Consider the following 20,731-nt stretch of genomic DNA (forward strand, 5'->3'; position numbering starts at 1 on the left):
TCTAATAGTTGTCTAAATTAATTTTTTATTCTCATAACATTCAACCAAAGTAGTAGGAAAATTATCATTTAATTTCTTTTCTACGTAAGTGCAGGAAAATAGAGAAAGGCAACCAAATGCAAATCTGCACAAATTTAATAAAGATTTGCTATTCAAAAATTTGCCATTCAATTTTGACGCATTTCTTCAAATCCTTGTATTTAAAGAGATCGTAAATGTTATTTATTAACAATTTTGCACGAGATATCTATGAAATGTCGATTGAAATACTCAGCAAAATTTATGGTATAAATAATACTATTTGTTAAGAATTTGAATCAATACAATCTTTTAAAGTTTAGAGATAAAAAAATAGTAGGTATATCATTAAAAAAGAAAAAGAAAGAAAGAAAAACCCCATTGTTACACCTCATGGAAGAAATTAATGAGCCAATATGTCTTCAAGTTGCTTCGTTCGGGTCATTTATTTCTATAGATCATGTCTTGAGAAAAAAAAAGAAAAGAAAATGGCAGAAAGTAATTAGAATTTTCAGTCCTCAAAAGGTGGAAGCAGAGAGAATTTTAAACAAAATCCAATTTCTATGTGCTAATCATTTGACCCATCATTATATAGTTTAATAATTTATTAGATATTTATTAGATATTTATTGTGTGAACCCCACACCATTCTTAATAGATGCTTAAGTGATCAACACTAAAGGAAGATAGTATAGAAAATTTTTTCATACTACCGTAATACTAAAAATTTCCTCCTATAACTCTCGTTCGGTTTCCATTTTTGTAAATTTGACCTAATAAAAAGAATAATAGAAGCCACGTTCATAGTGCAATGCCACGAGCTGAACAGAGTTTCTGATACTTAATTTTTCATGAGAAATACTTAATATATATAAAGAAGATAAGTTTGATGACCAATGTAAAGAGAGAGATACTTGTGCCCTCGGCTTAAAAAAAATTACCTCAATTACCCATACAAACATAAAACTACGTTCTGCTGAATTAATAACTGATCTCCTGCATAGATAGTTATTATATACATAATATACTGACTCAACTGAATCCTTATAAACTCGGTTGTAGAATAATATATCCGAGTTTTTACGAGCTACCATATTATACATCCTCCACCTTTGTACAATCTCTATCAAAACAAGATAAGATTTTCTTTCTTTTGTTATATGCTGCTATGCTATTGCTAACAAAAAATGCTTTCTACTTAAAATGTGCAATGATCTTTTAGGACTTGCCTAGCAAGATCAAGAGCTCCACTCTCTTTATAAATAAGATGCAAATTGTAAGCTGCTTCTCTCCGTAGGTCACAATAGACTGAATTCTGATGTTTAATGTTTCGATTCTCACCAAAAAGTTCTGGTATGGGGCAATCCTTCTGGTAAGTTGCAAGCACCTTTTCGTAATATGTAACTGCCAGTGTCACCAGTCCAATGTGATGATATGCTCGAGCTATGTTGTACAAGGCTTCCTGCAGATAATTAACAAGACAAACAACATCATGTTGCAAGAATGGTGGGAAAATCAGGTTTTGGATCAATATTTTCGAAACTATAAACCCAAATCACTTAGGTTAGACATATATAGACCAAAACCAACCAGATTTTTTGCTGATAGCCAAATGAGCAAAGCCATTTGTCGGTAGCTGCAGCAAAGTTACAGCAATTTCAATACAAGTTATAGGCATTGGCCAACTCCCTCCCTTATACTTTTCCACAAAACTGTACACTATCCGCTTGGTCTTCGCATTCTAATTACCTACCGACATACCACCACCCAATTAATGACCCTTTAATTGGGCTATTGGAACATCTAGCCCTCCATCCATGGGAAATACAGCATATCTTTTTGCATCATGACTTTAATAACCATAACTTAGGCATCACAACTTTTATGACCAAAACTTGGGCATTTTTTTAATGCCTTTGTATATTCTTCTATTCTTCTCACTTGGTTTCTTACTTTAAAAAAATAATTAAAGAAACTAGCTTAAATGACACACAGTTCCATTTTCCAGGTTAGATTGTCCATTCCAAAGATTTTAACCATATAACATCACGACTCGTGCAATTACAGAATAATTATCCAATACCTGGTTGTTATCGCACAGCTTCAAATTTTTGTAGAGGAATGCCAAGCCCTGCGCAACACACTGATGCTTGTTTTGAAGACGGAATCCAAGAGCCAAGTTGATTAAGGATGATCCTGTTTAGGCCAAGGAAGAAAATTGTAGCAAGCACGAAAGATATAAGTATCTCAAATTAAGAGTTTTTTAATGTAGTTCTTATTATACAAGAGACCTGAAGAACAGGAATCATACCAACACACAAATTAATTAGGGGACTATCCGGCATGATTTTATAAGCTTCAAGATATTTCCTTGCAGCATCTTGATGATGGCTAATGGTGGTAAATTGATGCCCGGCAATGATATAGGGTGGTGCACAATCTTTGTATTTGGCTTGCATGCTATTCAGAAGCTTGCAATGCCTTGAATCCCGGTTCGTCAAACTAGAATACAGGAAGGCCTCTAAGTATGTAATAATTTGTTCATTAAAAAAAAAAACAAGAATAAAAACCACGCTCCTATGGAAGTACTAAATTATTAGAAAGAAAAGATGTGGACCATGTAGAGTAAATAGAAGTCTTCCTTTTTCCAAACTAATAGATCAAAACTCTCACTGAAGGATAAAATGGTTTCAATGATGTTAATTTATTAGAAAGGAAGGATCTCTAACTTCCTTAGGGTCATAGGTTTCAATCCTCACCTTGTACTTTTTATATATTCTAATAAAATAGAAACAAATGGTTTAAAGTGCTGGAACTAAAGCAACTTTGATAGGAAATTGGGGTGGGGCGAAATTTGCGAGAAAAAGAAAATCTGAGGGCCGACTCTTGTGACCAAGCTGGAAAAAACTGGCCCCCCCAGAAAATGAGGACTTGCGCAAAGTATGGAGAGTAGAGAGCCGGGAGCCCTCAGGAACTTTCATGTATAAATTGGCCGCCTTTTGTTTCTCAAATAACAAATTAGGTTTGAAATACCAAGGTCCACAAAAAAAATTGAAATTTTTTTAATGTTCCTTGCTACCTAGTATTAGTACTCAAGACAGAATCTAAACGAGGAACCCAGACTATTCTCTCCTTCCCCCAACTAAATCCAAACTGTGTGCAAGGAAGAAACCATAGTCCTCCCATTTATAGTTTCCAAATCCGCTGAAACTTATCAAAACCTTTTGTTTTATGTTATCTTTTTCCCAAAGTTCAACAAATATGCTTCGGTTCGGTGGATGTGTGTTTTTAAAACTGATTTTTGATTCCGTGATTCAAATAGTAAAAATTTTAAAAACAACTTTTTCATGTCAATTCACCTTTTGAACTCGAAATTTTAAAAATGGAGAATTGTATTAAAAAGGATAAAAACTTTAATATAAATCCATTTATTTTTTTATTATGAATTCTACCAAATGTGAAATAATACTCGTAAATTTTTTAACATAGACTATGTTCATAAATTAAATGACAGTTTATATTCAAGGGGCAAATACGACTAGTTTCATGGTCCATAAATATTAAAACTGTTAGAATTGGTGAGCTTGTTGTGTGTTGAAAGTCCAAGGATAGTTATGTAATTTATATTACCCTAATTATTCTTTCCTTTTTTAATAAGACTCTTGTTGCCTATTAAGCTTCCCCTTTGTATTATTGTGTGCACAAGAAAATAATAAGAAATTCCAACACCATTGTTTTTCTCCCTATACTAGGGTTTCCACGTAAATTTTTTGTTTTGTTCTTTTTCGTTTCTTTCGATAAAAACATATTTCGAACAATTTTTTAAATAGGGAACCAATTTATGAATTTGCTACCAAACTCATATCTAAAAATGAAGTGGCTTTCACTGAACCCCTTAATTTTTTTGTTTCTATTTTCAAATTGCTTACCAAAAAGTGTTGAAGATCTTAAAAGAAACTTGGGTGTTTTTTGTGAGGAAAACACTCTGCCTAAGTAGCTATAATTGAGGGAATAAAAGGTATCCTCCATGTTCGGGAGAAGATCCTCCTTATCTCCCTGCAATTTTTTATATCCTTTGTGTTCCGGAATGAAGGATGTCTCAAATGCAGATAGATATTTTAATTTAGTACAACATGAACACATGATGATAGATATTTGTTCAAAGCCAGCTAAAATATCAAAGAATGAAATACCATGAAGCTACTTTATAATAGCAGTTCCAAGCCGAGATGCTGTAAGGGTACTGCTTAACAACGTGCTTTGCAAAGTTGAAACCATGCATGGTACCAGTTGAGCTGAAAGCTAATTCTGTGAACATGAAGTTAACAATGAGAATAAGGCAGATATATGCCTCAAGTTAAATTAAAACAATGCAATTCGAGAGGTATGGTGAGAGAATGTAATTCAAGGCCTTCACCCAATAAAGTGGCCAACAGGAAAAATAGATTTATTAAAGTGATGTAACTTGAGAAAAATACTTACGAGCTCCAAGTAACTGGAGTTCTTCCTTCCTTTCCGTCGATAATGAGTTAAAAGCCAACTTTAAAGTTAGACTTATAATCTCTAAAGCTTCAGAACATCTTCCTAAGGAAGCCAATGCCTTGCACAACTATGAAAAATCACAAGGAAAGCATTAAGTATTTGATTAAATGGTAGTTAGGTAATGAAACAAATGGGACTGCATAAAGATGGATACATGATTAATGTTTATTTGGCGTGATGGAATGATAAACAAAGAGAGAAGTATAAAGATTAAGAAAAAACAGAGGTACTTACATCGACAATAAGAATATGGTGTTCTTCTTCCTTCAGAAGGTTAGGCAGGGGGGATTCTCGATGCATCCGTAGCTAGAGACATCACAGAGAAAAAGAAAAGCATTCTTAGTTGAATTTTTGCTAGCATAGGCAATAAAAATGAGCAAACAATCAAAAAAGTTACCGCTGGCTCATCATCTAAATCATCATAGCTCACGTTGACTCCTGCAGCCAGTAATTTAGCCTTCTTTTCTTCCTTGATTCTATCCCTTTTTTGAAGTAATCTCTTTGCTCTGGATGCTTTTGTTCTAATTCAGATACAGACAAGTTTTTATATGCTCCTTCAAAGCAAGGATGTTGATTGTATATAGAGAAAAGAAATGGGATTTATAAAAAGCCAAGTAGCAGGAAGGAAAGGTTATGGAAACTGAAATCTTAATGAACCATTGCCTTTTGATGCCATAAAAAGGATATCTCTTTTTTTTCCTTTTGGGTTGATTCAAATAGGAGCTTTTTTTTAGTCAGGACCAAATATTGACAAACCTTTCAGGCTTATTACTTGATACATATAGAACAAATGAAGTACTTCGGATGTGAAATTGGAGATGCTAGTCACAAAATAGAAACCATTTTAGCATTGCAAATATGACCAAGTAGATTTCATTTTCTTGGCAAAATGGAGAAATGGGGAACTAGAAGACTAGAACTGGTGACCACAAGGATAGTAAAAGCTCAAGTCAACGATCAGCATCAAGACCTATTTATAGCCAACAGAGAAGGTGATGCAGTAATGCAAAGTCTTTAGGAATCTTTATGAATAATACTTATGATATTTTTTATTAATGAGAAGGGAAGTCTTTTATAGGCTGGAAATTTACAAGAGTTTGTTGAAGTTAGTTAATTTAGAACTAACTGTAGAATTGAATTAGTTATTTTAGAACTAACTCAAGATACAAGAATTAACTAAAGAAAAACTAATCTCAAGATACAAGAATGGTAATTCAAGAGACTCAAGAATTAGCTAAAGAAATATTAAAGAACTTTAAAGAAACATCAAGAAAGGAGGATGTTCTACATCAGAAGGAGCCTGAGAGTACTAACCATTGTAGTAATATTACTATGTGCATGTTTCGAAGTAACTTTGAAATTGTTAAAATCATTTTTTTCATGTTCAAAGTCAAATTCACTTTGAAAAATGTCTTTATTCTTTTTTTGAGAGGGAAACGAATCTCTTTTATTGATTAAAAATGCGACTAAAGTTCATAGTACAGAGAATTATACAGAGAATTATACGGTGAGCAAAAAGCCTAAAAAAGTAGGCACACTCAGACATCTCAACTAGGTTGACACTCCCTTAGCTCATCGTATCCAACAAACTAAGACAAACAAGGCTAACATAGAGTCTTTACAACTTAGGATATTAAAACATGGAAAACAAATGAGACAATTCTTGATAAACAAAAACAACTAATCTGATAAGGAACAAAACAAACCAAAACACGAAGACCATTCAACTACATGCCCTAATTATGCTGAGGAAATAAAAGCAATGCAATTCAGATTGAACTCTGAGATGTTGTAACTATCAAGAAAAATTTAATTAATATATAACTCTAAAACATGTCTTTGATCACTCAAACAATTAATTTGATATTTAATTTTGCACTTCTAAATGCAATTGTCATATCACCGAAATTGGTTTTGAATAATTAAAAACGTGTTAGTGATTTTGAAATTGGCAAAAGTTATTTGAACTTTTTTTTATACCAATGAGTGTCCAGGCCATGCAGACATCGATTAATCTTAAGGGAAAACCCGTCTGACCCTCTACAACAATTGGGTGGTGTCAAAGTAACTCGTAGGAAATTAATTCCTAACTATTCGAACTATTCTTGAACCACTCCCAAATATACTGTTAGGATACTTCCTAACAAGAACAAGATATGAATTTATTATAATGTAACTATAAGAAAATATAAGATAAACCCAAGTATATGGCACTTGGAACCTCCCTTTTAAGTACTCTCACCCAAGCCCTAGATCACTCCACCGAATGCTCTCCTCTGACTAACCCTCCCTCTATTTATAACAAGTTGTAACTACCCTAGTAACCACGCTTACACAATAACTACTAGTAACCACCCTTGGACAATAACTACTAGTAACTTCCTATCTTATCTAATTACCCTTATACCCCTTAACTGACATCAAACTAAATATCCAGTACCTAACACATGCCTTATATTCCAACAATCTAATCAAGAATTCCAGGTGATTTAGAAAGTTAAAATTACTCTAATGTCCAAAACAATCAATGTTATTTCACTATAGGCAGCCATATTCCCATTCAAGGACATTGTTCATAAATCAGACTTGTTGAGGAAAGTAAGAAAGTTTGTGTTAAAAATTATATTCCTACAACATAGTGCCAAGACCTTCAGTACTTACAAATCTGATTTCGGAGCTACAGGTCTGAATCCACGAAATAGGTTGCCAGTTTCACGTCCATCTAGTACTTTCACTCTCTCTAGCAAAACCCTCCTTGGAAGCTTCTTCTTGTTCACTTTAATCTAAAACCCAAACAAGTTATTGTTACAGAAATGACATGGGATCTAGAAATGGAAAAAGTTTTTAAAAAATAAAAATAAACTAATGCAGTGAAGAAATTTGAGAGAGAGACACTCTAAAGAGTTTGTAATGGTTAACAATATCTTAAATTCTTAATTAATAACCCTAAATATTAACATGCTAATAAGAAAAATCGCTCATTAAGGTAGGGATATCTAAGAAACAAAAAACGACAATAAAACAACGGTATGAAATAGGACCCGCAAAATATAAGGTTTTTGCTATTAGTTTCTTTTTTAAGGTACTTATTTTTCAAGCAAAAACAAGGGCCATAGGCCTTCGCTATCAATTGCTTTTCTAATAAATACTGAATGTGACAGAGCAATGACAATGTTTTTTTTCTTTTCTTTTCTTTTTTTAATGAGAAAATAAATCAAATTTCATTGATGGAATGATATCTAAGAATTTACCTTTTCTTGAAGAGTCTCGATATATAAGGATTCTCGGACCAAAGGAAAGATCACCTCAACGAAGTTCTCAAGCAATCCTCTAGTTCTGTATATGTGGCAAAGCTTCAGTTTTACTTTCTCATTCAGCCACCACGGTTTTAATTTGCCGGAAGATGAGCTAGTTGGGTCTGCATAAAGTCATAAGTACCTAAAATCCTTTGATAAGCATTGCAAGAAACACCTGCTAGCTCCATCCATCTTTTAACTTGCAAGTGATAAAGCACATGGTAATTATTTAAAGAACACATACTTGAATCTTTTGGAGGAGATAGTAATGAAATGGCTTCTTCGTCTCTAGCTTCCTCAAGGAGGAGGGAGGCCAAAGTTAATCGAGCATTAATGTTATCTTCAACATGTTGAAGCACTGCAAAGGAACAATTGTCAAGTACTTTAGAAACTTAAAATTTGGTATCAACTGCCATAAATTTTGAGGTTATCTTGGAGTTAAAACTGTTCTTTGGAAGAAAATGTGGATTATTTTCCCTGTGGCTATCCCTTATAAAGCAACAAAAAATAAAAATAGATAAATAAATAAAGGAGAAAAAAGAAGAAGAAGAAGAAGAAACTACAAAGAGAGAGGTAAGAGTTCTCTTATGGGCCCATGTCGTCAAATCTTCCATGTGGAAAGTTTGGCATTTTACTGTAAGGGCAAAAAATCGGTGGGAGGTACTTGATTTAGCAAAGTTTCATGCCTCTTCTAGAGTTTTTATTGAAAGGAGCTGAAAGTTTTGCTATTATATTTATAAATCAATCCTAATTAACACAAGTCTGGTTTGTAAGGTTTGAATCGAGGTTCTTTAAGATATAACTTCATGTTTTATCTGGTTCAATTCCAGACATTAATGGTAACTTTCAACGTGTTAAGCTTATTTTTTGTTTCAAATAAACAAGAAAAGGAAAAAGACAAGTGAATTCAGTAAAGTATATCATCCTCCTTACATGTAAACGAGAATGACATGGATAAAAGAAAAATTACAGAGAGAAATATCAATTTGAAATCAACCATGAGATGATGTCGGACTACCAAAAAATAATAAAGAAGCTTTAGCTGCCATTAATCAAATCATTCTGAGAACTTTGCCTCACCTTTATAAAAGAAAACAATTGCCTGTTCCTTTTCATTAGTTGATAAGTAACACTCAGCAACTTTTTGGTATAAAATCCCCTGTAACAAAAGTAATGCCTTGTTAATCTTGGTAAAATATAAAACAAAACTCAAGGAACAATGTTCAGACAAATTAAAAAAATAAATCTTAATATCCTAACCCTTTCAAAGATCAAAAATATAACTAGATAAAATTAATTGAATTAAGCAATTGAAACTACAAAATTAATGAGGTTTAATCCTCAATTTTATCATTCAACCAAAATTAAAGCAAAACCAAGAAAAGGAAACAAGAATTACCGGTTGTATTTTGATGATAAATTACAAATGTTTAGTTTAGTTTAGTTGTAAGAAATGTAATGCAGAAACATGGAAAAGTATGAAAATTGGGTTGAACCCATTATGCAGGGGGAAAAGAAAGATTACTGGTGGAAAAAAAATAATTGATTGAAGAAAACCCAGCATACATAATAAGACGAACAGTAATCTGAGAATTTCTTATCACATAGCCTAAGACATGTATGCTTAGTGGTAAACTTATTAGATCTATTAGAATTATGTAAAATGTCATCTAATACTACCCTAAAAATCAAGCAGTTCAATCTGAAAGTCAAAACATCAGCCCACCCTTCCAAAACCCACTTCAAAGGAAAAACTGAAAACCATAATCAACTTACCATGTTCTCTCCAGCATTTACTTCTTCGGACATCAAATAATACTTCAATGCCCAGCTATAGTGCTTAAGACTCAGCAACGAGTCTGCAACTTCAATCATCAAATTTGAGTGATCATAGGTAGTTTCCCGTCTCAAATTAGCAAAGAGGCACTAGAAGTAATATAATGTGGTAAGTACAATATTTTCAAACTCAAGCTATATGCAGACATATTATCACTCTTACCCAAGAGATCCCAGTATACAGAGCAAGCTAGAGAAATTATCATTTTACATAAAAAATCGCAACCTACCATAATAGAACAGGCCCCACCTATGGTGGAACATGCCCTACATACAATGATGCATCTCCATAAGAAACTTAGAAAACTGATAGAACACCGATAGGGTGGTTCTACTTTTGTTGATATCCAAATGGAATTACAACATTTGATATAAACAGAAAGCAAAACAATACTACTAGGATCTCAATCCTTCCCTAACTGAAGCAAAGATAGAGTAATCGAATTTAAAACAAAATAAAAGACAGAACAAAAGTAGCAAGGAAGCAAGGAAAATTCAGAACCAGAGTACTATTCCTCCTGTCTCTCTCAAGGAGTGAAATAGCCCTCTTAATTTCTCCAAAATTCTGCACCACTGTTTCTGCAATCTCCTCGGCCTAAATCCCTCTCCAATCTCAACTAACTGCTGGACCCACCACTATAGTTTCCTCTCTCCGAATTCTCCTCCACATCTCTAACTAACATATCCTGTGCCAACTTTCCCTTATTCTCCAATTATTTCTCCTATTATATGTGAACAATATTGGTAGTTTAACACTACTCTCCTCAAGGTGGAAGTCAGGAAATTGATATTTGAAATCATTAGTCTTCCCACGTGGCCTCATGGGGTGGTAACCCATTCCAACTTATCAGCACCTCCCAGTCCTTTGTGTTAGGATTCTTTCTATACCCGCATACTTCATCCGGTTGTATCATCCATTCATGGTTTTCCATTAAGTAAGAATCAAGCTGTTGTACTTGAGTATGATCCCCCTAACGCCCTTTTCAACTGAGACACGTGGAAAACTGGATGAATCGTTGTTGTACTGGGCAAGTCCAGCTTATAAGCTACTGGACCTATCTTGTCTAACACTCTATAAGGACCAAAGTATTTTGGGGACAGCTTTTCGTTGCGCTTTCTTCGTAGTGATAGTTGTCTATATGGTTTGAGTTTTAGGAAAACCATATCATCAATTTGGAATTCCACTGCCGTCCTCCTCAAATCTGCCTGTTTCTTCATTTTCTCTTGGGTTACGCGTAAATGTTCCTTCAAAGTCCCCAAAGCAATGTCCCTATCTTTGAGCTGCTGATCTAGAGTAGAATTGGGTGTTTCCATATCTCCATAATATGGTAGAGGAGGTGGAAGCCTTCCATAAACAGCCTGGAACGGTGTAATGCCAATTGAGCTATTGTAGGTGGTGTTATACCAATATTCAGCCCAATGCAGCCAATTGGTCCACTCCTTTGGTCTTTCCCCACAATAACACCGGAGATAAGCTTCTACCCCTCTGTTCACCACCTCTGTTTGACCATTGGTTTGTAGATGATACGCTGAGCTTCTATGGAGTTTTGTGCCTGCTAACTTAAATAGTTCATTCCAAAAGTTACTAACAAACACCTTATCTCGATCAGAAACAGTGAATCTTGGGTATCCGTGTAACCTAACAATTTCCTTCACAAAGAGTTCAGCAACAGATTTAGCCGTATAGGGGTGTTTGAGTGCCATGAAGTGTGCATATTTACTCATCCTATCTACCACTACAAATATAACTTCAAAACCAACAGACTTAGGCAATCCATCTATGAAGTCCATAGATATATCAGTCCATATGGTATCCGGTATCTCTAGGGGAGTTAGCAATCCAGCTAGTGACAAAGCAAGTGTTTTATTCTTTTGACAAATCAAACACTCCTCACAATACTTCTTTATATCCTTTTTCATATCATCCCAATACAGTTCTCTAGTAATTCTTTTATAGGTTCTCAATAATCCAAAATGTCCACCAAATACTGAATCATGATAGGTATGTCAAATGGTAGGAAATAAAGAAGAATTCTTGGAAATTACTAACCTCCCTTTGAATTGTAAGACTCCTTGATGCACTGTGAAATTTGGAAACTCCTCTGGATCTTGTTCAACCATACTTCTAATCTCCTTCAATTTTGGGTCATTCTCCACCTCTTCTTGTATTTTGGCCAAATCAATTAGGGCAAGGGCTGAAATCTGGTTTAGATGGACTGTAGGTGGCACCCTAGATAGTACATCGATGGCTTTGTTTTCCAACCCTGGTTTATAAACCACTTCGAAAGAGTATCCAGGCAACTTAGCAATCCATTTTTGGTATTGTGGTTGGATGACACGTTGTTCCAGCAGGAACTTCAGTAATCTCTGATCAGTTTTCACAATGAACTTGCGGCCCAGAAGATATGGTCTCCATCTCTGCACTACAAATCATATACCGGTATGGCCTCGTCCCTCAAACTTAAGGTTCGACTGAAATAGGCAATAGGTCGTTTAGCTTGAGTTAACACAGCTCCCACTCCATAGCTAGAAGTATCCGTTTCAATTTCAAAAGGCAAATTGAAATCTGGCATTGCTAACACAAGCAAGGTCATCATAGCTGTCTTTAGCTTTTCAAAGGAGGCTGTAGCTTCTTCGTTCCACTTGAAACTCCCATTTGAAGTTGAGTAAGTGGTCCTGCTATGCTGCCATAATTTTGCACAAATCTACGGTAATAACCAGTCAAACCCAAAAATCCTCTTACCTCCCGTACATTGGTTGGAGCAGGCCATTCTCTAATAGCCCTAATTTTCTCGGGATCCACTTCCACTCCTTTTCCAGAGATAACATGCCCCAAATAGTTACTCTCTCCTTAGCAAAACTGCACTTGCCAAGATTAGCATACAACTCATTTGCCCTCAAAATTTCCAGCACTAATTCCAAGTCTTAGTATATGTTCCTCCAATCCTTTGTTGTGTACTAGGATGTCATCAAAGAAAACCAGTACAAATCTCCTCATATATGGCCTGAAAACTGCATTCATCAAAGCTTGGAAAGTAGAAGGTGCATTAGTCAAACCAGAAGGCATGACTAGAAACTCGTAATGCCCTTCATGAGTGGGAAAGGTTGTCTTTTCCACATCCTCTTGATGCATTCGTATTTGATGATAGCCGGCTTTAAGGTCAATCTTAGAAAACATATTTGCACTATTCAACTCATCAAACAGCTCTTCAATGACAGGGATTGGAAATTTATCTGGTATGGTGCATTATTAAGCGATCGGTAGTCACACAAAACCTCCAACTTCCATCCTTCTTCCTTACTAACAAGACAGGACTTGAATATGGGCTGGTGCTAGGTCGAATTATTCCAGAAGCCAGCATTTCATCAACTAATTTTTCCATCTCTTCTTTCTGTTGATGTGCATAGCGATAAGGCCTCACATTGACTGGGTTAGTACCCTATTTTAAATGTATGCGATGCTCTATCCCTCTCTTGGGTGGCAATATCTCTGGTCATTCAAACACATCTGAAAATTTCTTTAACAATGGAGGAATAGAATTATCTACAATTGTCTTATACTCCTCTTCGTAGAAGGTTGCCACAGTACCTTCCCTTCAATAGCTCGACATTCCACCAAAAACCCCTGATCTTCCCCTTCCCAAGTTTTCATCATGCTCTTCAAACTTACTCCCTTCTTAGTGAGGCTCGGATCCCCATGAATTATGACCTTTCTTCCTCCATGTTGAAAGGACATCACCAAGTGCTTCCAATCCACTTCAGTCGCTCCAAGAGAGTGCAACCACTGCATACCAAGTATGATGTCAACACCACCCAGCTCAAGTGGCAAGAAGCTGTCCCTACTTTCCAATCGCCCAACAATACCTCTACTTTTTCCACAAATTCCTTTTTCTTTAATGGTTGCTCCTGAACCCAGAATTACACCATAATTGGTTGTAGCTTTCAATGGTAGATTTAGGTTGGTTACCAATTTCTCGGATATAAAATTGTGGGTAGCCCCATAGTAAATCAGCACCACCACATCTTCATCCTTCACCTTCATAGTTCCCGGATTGGTCAACCCCACCACCGAATTAATGGATAGCTCTATGTTCAAATTTTCCACTGCTCCTACCTCAATAACATTCTCATCCACCACTTCTTCTTCTCCATCTTCCTCAATGATCTCACACTCTTCTCCATTCTGCTGTCTACTAGCATTCTTAACTCCTTGTTTTCTTTAGCTTTACAACGATGGCCAGCATGATATTTCTCTTCACACTTAAAACACAACCCCTTTTCTCTCCTAGCCTGAAATTCAGCATCTGTCAGACGCTTGGAAGGTCCTTCTCTTCGGTTATCCGCTGTTGTGACTCCTCTGAGTGTGACTGTTCTCATGGGAGTATTTCCACTAGTTGTGGATGCCATTGTTTTGGTCTTTGTCCCTTCCTTTGCCTTAGGCAGATTGTACTAGAACTTACCTCCATACGCACTGATCAACCCACACTCCTTCCTTACCCTCTCTGTTCTCAATCTTAAGAGCCAACTTCATCATTTCGGCTAACCCTTGAGGTTCCAGAACATCAACTTCGGTTTTCAACCATGGACTGAGCCCATTCATGAAAGTCTCCTCAAGCACCATCGATTGTAAAATGCTACCAGAGCTAGATATTTGTCAAATCTATTCCGATACTCCTCCACCGTGGTCTCTTGTTTGATCGTCAAAAACCTGCCTACCAACGTTCCATCCCTGATCATTCGAAACCTTGTTAATATCTTTTCCTTCAAATCATCCCAGCTCTTGAAAGATTCACGTTCATCCAGAGATCGATACCAGTCAAGGGCCAGACCATCAAAGCTAATAATAGCCACTGACATTTTCTCTGATTCGATTAGATTGTGAATCTTGAACTATCGGTCTGCTCGAAACAACCATGAATCATGGTCTGTTCCATTGAAGATCGGCATTTCTACCTTCTTAAACTTGCTCCTATCAAATGCCTTGTCATCCTCACTCTTCCGTTCTCCCTTCGATTCCCCAACCAACACTTCTATTGTACATTCGCTTCCCTTCCCCCACTTGGGGATCCCTCCAATTCAGCCGTTGTCACTGTCTTCTCTCGAATGATTCCTTCGATGTATTTCAGGACCGCTTGCTATTGTGTTTGTTGTTTCTCCATCTGCGCATTTATATTTTCAATACTCTTCGAAATCAAGGACATATTCTCCTCCATTGCGGGTAGCTTCTTCAACTCAGTTCGCATTTCCCTAACTTCCCGTTCCACGAAATCCAACCGTTCTTCGCTTTTCTTAGCCATCTTCCTACGCTTTTCCAAATTCTAATGCTCTGATACCAAATAGATAGAACACCGATAGGGTGGTTCTACGTTTATTGATATCCAAACGGAATTACAATATTTGATATAAACAAAAAGCAAAACAATACTACTAGGATCTCAATCCTTCCCTAACTGAAGCAAAGATACAGTAATCAAATTTAAAACAAAATAAAAGACAAAACAAAGTAGCAAGGAAGCAAGGAAGATTCAGAACCAGTGTACTATTCCTCCTGTCTCTCAAGGAGTGAAATAGCCCTCTTAATTTCTCCAAAATTCTGCACCACTATTTCTGCTATCTCCCCGGCCTAAATTCCTCTCCAATCTCAACTAACTGTTGGGCCCACCACTATAGTTTCCTCTCTCTGAATTCTCCTCCACATCTCTAACTAACATATCCTGTGCTAACTTCCCCTTATGTCTCCAATTATTTCTCCTATTATATGTGAATAATATCGGTGGTTTAACAAAAACACATAAGGCCCTCGAAGGGCATTACTTTATTGGCCATAATTTCTAAGTGTACCATAAATCAGATATAGATGAAAAGAATTAAATTAAAAAGATTATTTTTTCACAGCCAGAAATAAGTACAAACCTAAACGTAAAATGGCTTACAGCCTTTAACTAAATTATTTCAGCTTCCCACCAATAAAGAATGCTAACTATGTCTCTGGTTATTTATCTAATCATCGTTGGCATCCAAGCATACAATTCTTTTTTCTTTTCTGATGAAAATAACGACTTCCATTGTGAAAAAATAAAAGAATACACGAGCATAAAAAAACCAAGCCCACATAAATCAAACATACCACAAAAAAAAACATCTTGTAGTGAAGAATTATTGTTTTATATGCTTCTAAACAGTGAGCTAGGATGTTTTGTTTTGTTTCTGTGTGTATATCTATCTATCTGTATATAAAGTGTTCTATGAAGACTGCCTAAAGAATCAGCCCATCGACAACATAAAACAACTAAATACAGAAAATGATAGCTTAACTTCCAATGAATGAACTACCGTACTAACATGGCTCACTATGGATATATAAATATTACCGCTTAAGGTAGTTATGCATTGAAGACCACACTGACCTCTGCCTTCTCCAAGTTTCCAAGATGAGCGTGGCAGATTCCTGCTTTAGCTGTCAAGTTTAAAGGTAGCTCATTTCCGGCACAGTACACCCTATCTGCATGTTCAATGTGCTCAAGAGCTTTGCTGAATTCTTTACTTCCCATGTATAAAGAAGCTAAAAGATCAACCACATCTAAATCAGCTTCCGATGGATGCTCTTTAATGTAGTCCTCAAGAATGCAAATTGCACGTTCAAGATGACCACATTTTTGGTACAGCTAACAAGGGAAAGCAGGACACAGTCAGAAAAAAGAGAGAGAACAGCGAGGAGAGAATAGATTTTAGTCACAATTAGAGCCAGCTAACAGGGAATCAGACACAACTCCTTACAAGAATGTTTTGAAGCTCAAAAGTAAAAAAAAAAAACAATTAACCCATTCTATGAAATTACGAAACAACACAAATGGATTTGTATTCTGATGAAATAAACAATAGACAACAGCAAAACACACCCTCAGACTTTCTAGGTTTGAACAAGACTAGTAAGAAATCAAATATCACTAGGAAGTAGAATTTTACATCAAGACTGCTTGGCGTTGTGTTTCATTAAAATTATTAACTGCAAGTCATGGATTGAATAACATGGGTAATTAATTAATTTACACAAAAGTAAAATTTATTGAATTGTGGCTAATGAGAAGATTGGAACAACAAAGTCTTGATTGCAATGTTTTCAATAAATATATATTTGTAACTTACAAGGTTTCAACTTGAGAAGAGAAAATAAATAATGACATTCAAACGGGAGAAGAGAAAATAGTTTAGGAAATTTTATCGGCCAAACACAAACAATGCAGAAAACAAGTAGTAGCTTCTTAAAACTAAGAGAAACGTGTACATACTAATGCAATGATAATCTTGGAATCTTAAATGCTAAACGCCAAGGAAGTCAAACCCAATGGAAAATTAGGAGATAAAACATCAAACCTTTGCTCCTGTCATGAGTGCCTCAACGTTACCAAGGCATTGTTGATGAATCTGATCATATGTTTCAGCTGCTTTCTCACAATCTCCACGCTCAAGGTAGAGTGACGCACGATGAAATAATAAATTAATATCATCAGGCTCTGCTTTTATTGCTTTAGAAAGACAATAGCTTGCTTGATCAATATCACCTCGTTCACTGCACATGTTAAATATCTACAAGCTGTAAATCATATTTCTTCACTTCATATACTAAAACTAAAAGTAATGACTTCAAAGGACACGGGCATGGCTGAAATTCCTAAATTAGCCTATGCTATACTTCTTAGGCGCATCATGCATGTCACATACAATATACACTAGATACATCCTTTAATTCTAATCAAGGATGAAGGGTCTTTAAAATTAAGATGCAATTGTTCAACGACAATGTCCTGACCTCAGGCTTTTGTGTCCATCATTTACTTCCTTATATCGATAAAGTAAGGACGGAACACATGAATGCATAGAGATGGTTGCTCAAGAACGTTCTAATGAACTTGGACTAATTGATACCACGTTGAATATGAAGTTATAAATAAAGTAGATCTTGATTTGACAAAAGCATTACGTCGCCTTCTAAAAATATATTCATAGATGGAAGAGGACCTCACATTGACCATGAAAATAGCAGTTTCCAGAGAGATGAATCTTTTGGCATTAAATGTGCAGCAAGCATGTAGAATCCCATGGCTTTTACATCATCACCAATTGCATTGTAAACAAGTCCAAGTGTGTGGTACGAATCAGGTAAATCTGGGGCTTGCAGAACAACTTGGCGTAATAAAGATATAGCCTACAACCATAATGTTTCAAGGAGTAGATTCAGTGATATGAAAAGAAAAAAGATTGTTTCGCTTGTTGTTCTCTGTGTAGGCATTGTGTTGTGAAGACTTAACAAGAACTCTTCAAAGGGAAGGAGATCATCTCTAAGATTTTGTACCTTCTCGTGCTGGCCTTGAGCATAACATAAAGTTGCATCACCGAGCAACTTTGTAACATCACGATTAAGTTTTTTCTTTGATCCTTTCCGTCGACCTCTTTTTTTAGGCTACAAGGACACAGAAAAGCTTCCATCTTAGAATAGATAATAGATTAGAGAAAATACAAAAAAAAACAATACTAAAAGGCCCAATATAGTGAAGAATATTGATAATACAACAGAGTGAAGGGGATGACAAAATGACTTCTTTCAACAGCCAAAAGCTTCCCTTCCTCTGCTTAATTAAAATAACTAGCATGCACTTTACCTCCTTTAACTTCCTCCTAGATCCATAATTCATAGCTTCCAAAATTTCATCAAAGCTAGCACCAGCAACGTCTTCTACCCTGCCCCTCTTTGCAGCTCTCTCACTGTTTTTAGGGGGGCAAAGAAAGGAAACTATATGAATTTCATACCATAAGCAAGTTAGAATCAGCAAGAACGAGAACATTCAAGAAGGTTAAGTTTGAGCTAATATACACACACACAATATATGTGTGTGTTTGTGTGTGTGTGAGTTTGTTAGTAGGAAATTAGGCACAAGCTAGGCTTTGTTTTAGCTCGTGCATTTGGATGAATGAAAAACTGCCCTTATACTACCGAAATGCACCACTCTAAAATTGAAATTTTCAAAATTGATACAACTAGCATGAATTAGTAAACCACCATAAAATACAGGAACAAAAATAAATTCTTACTGACACTACATCACAACATTCCATCATCTCATCACCTAACAGTAACTAAAATGATTTTTGTAAATTTTGCAGGTGCCACGTAGGACCATGCTGTCAATATTGTTCAATAAAACCTTCGTAGGTAGATACTTCCAGTATTTTTTTTCAGTGCAATCCTGTCAATGGAAGGCAACTGTTCCACCCCCAAAAGAGGGTGAGAGAGAACGTTAAGAAAAAACGGGAGTGAAAGAGCAGAAATAGAAGAAAATTTACCTCTGACCATTTGCAAGAGCTTTTCTCTTTTTCTCAGCAAGGGCTTCATATTCAAGGCGCTCAAATTTTTTATATGGTTGGACACTAAAATCGGTTCCTTCAACAAAATCAAATGGATTTTCTCCGGCCTTAAATTTGAATGTGTAACCGTCTTCTTCTTCAATATCATCCTCTCCTTCATCCTCCACTTCTTCCTCTCCTTCCTCCTCCTCCTCCTCCTCCTCTTTATCCACCACTCCTGTTTCTACCTCTTTTTCCACTCCCAAACCATGCATAACATCACCAGGAACCTCTTCACTGTCAGAAATTCTATTCCCCTCCTTTTCCATTCAAATGCAGGTTACCGGAAACTCTAGAAAAAACAAATTCTGAGCAAGAAACAATAACAAATTTAAGAACATAAACGTAATGAATGATTCAATAGAATTTAGAAACTACAATAAATAGTCAAAAGAAGCACTTAAAATTTCCAGAAATAATCCTCTCGAGTAGTTCTCGGAACAAAATTGAGAAGAAATAGTTCACCAAACAACTGCGGTCAGTGCCTAGAGTTCTTAAACTTTCCCCAACCCCAATGTTTCTTAGGGACGAACGACACAAGCCAAATATGTAAAAGTAGTCACCATTTGAAAGAAGACACTCGCGGTATTGATTAGTTAACAATGCAACGCCCAATATTACGAACAAACAAACAAAAAACTACCCAAAATTAGGCTATGAACACGAACTTAGCCAGAATAAAAAACTAAAGGCGGAATTTTTCTGTCACCGCCGCCTATTATTAACCGGGCGAATAGTGGAGCTTCAATAACCGCCAAATAAAACTCAAAGAGCTGCTACGCTAACAAACAACTTCCATTCACTTGAAATTTTTTGCTTCAATCTTCTACAATGTTAGGTTACCTGATCGAAGGGCGGTGGCAGCGCAATGGATGAAAGTAGCGGCGGTGGGGAAACGGCGAAGAGAGGGAAGGGCAGGAGAAATTATTTTGGAGGGGAAGAATAGTTTAATCGCAAATTCGTAATTCAACCTTCAAACTCAAAACAGATTATAAACGTTTAGGAACAGCGAGTGACGTGAGGGAAACGACGGCGGTCGGTGTGGCGGGGGAAAGTGGCTGGAGCGAGGGGCTATGATGGCTTGGGCCTTGGTAGGCAACGTTGAAACAGAATTTTGAAACAAATATTCAAATAAAACAGAATTGGATTGTTAGGGGTGTTTCTTCTATTTTTTTAAAAAATTCCCTAATAATAATAATAATAATAATAACAATAATAATAATAATCTAAAGTAGTATATATAAAAGTGTTAAAAGTGGAGATACTTTTTACAGTCTCTTATACCCTACTAGTGTTTCAAATCACTCTTTGGTTTTGAGATAAATTTATACTAATTTTGTTTTTTTAACCTAATTAGTAATAGGAACTCACTCTCTCCACCTACTTTTTGATTCAATTGTAAGTTTAGTGGAATTAAAGTAGACAGATATGAAAAGATGAAAAGTAAATGGTTTTTCATTTACATTTTAGAAATTAATTAAAAATTAAATATCTTATAAAACTATCACATTCCTCTAATCTTCTACTTATTCATATTCTCTTCTCTCGTACTAATTATTCTGTATCTCTTTTAACCTTTTAAATTTTTTTCCCTTTTCAAATTCTTGGATGCAAATATCTCATTGTTTTTCTTTCTA

General features: G+C 35.7%; 1 protein-coding gene across 3 annotated transcripts; it reads right to left on the bottom strand.

The window, feature by feature from the left end:
* Nucleotides 1–945: 945 nt before the first annotated feature.
* Nucleotides 946–20,215, bottom strand: LOC103490044 (uncharacterized). 3 transcript variants are annotated; one of them, XM_008449413.3, is made up of 19 exons: nt 19,938–20,214; nt 19,035–19,386; nt 18,353–18,455; nt 18,046–18,153; nt 17,717–17,898; nt 17,067–17,262; nt 16,100–16,357; nt 9,633–9,782; nt 8,937–9,015; nt 8,101–8,214; nt 7,812–7,978; nt 7,222–7,343; nt 4,958–5,081; nt 4,795–4,866; nt 4,501–4,627; nt 4,212–4,326; nt 2,330–2,520; nt 2,102–2,214; nt 946–1,480 (listed from the first exon to the last, which is right to left on the bottom strand). In XM_008449413.3, exons 2-19 carry the CDS (start codon nt 19,361–19,363, stop codon nt 1,217–1,219), a joined length of 2,814 nt encoding a protein of 937 aa, XP_008447635.2. In that variant the 5' UTR covers nt 19,364–19,386; nt 19,938–20,214; the 3' UTR covers nt 946–1,216. The 3 variants fall into 3 exon arrangements, with proteins under 3 accessions (XP_008447635.2, XP_008447634.2, XP_008447636.2); XM_008449412.3 differs by having other exon boundaries at nt 19,035–19,402; nt 19,938–20,213; XM_008449414.3 differs by lacking the exon at nt 2,330–2,520 and having other exon boundaries at nt 1,360–1,480; nt 19,035–19,402; nt 19,938–20,215.
* Between the last annotated feature and the right edge of the window lie 516 nt (nt 20,216–20,731).

Source organism: Cucumis melo, chromosome 4 (genome assembly GCF_025177605.1).
Source record: "Cucumis melo cultivar AY chromosome 4, USDA_Cmelo_AY_1.0, whole genome shotgun sequence".
Lineage (NCBI taxonomy): Eukaryota > Viridiplantae > Streptophyta > Magnoliopsida > Cucurbitales > Cucurbitaceae > Cucumis > Cucumis melo.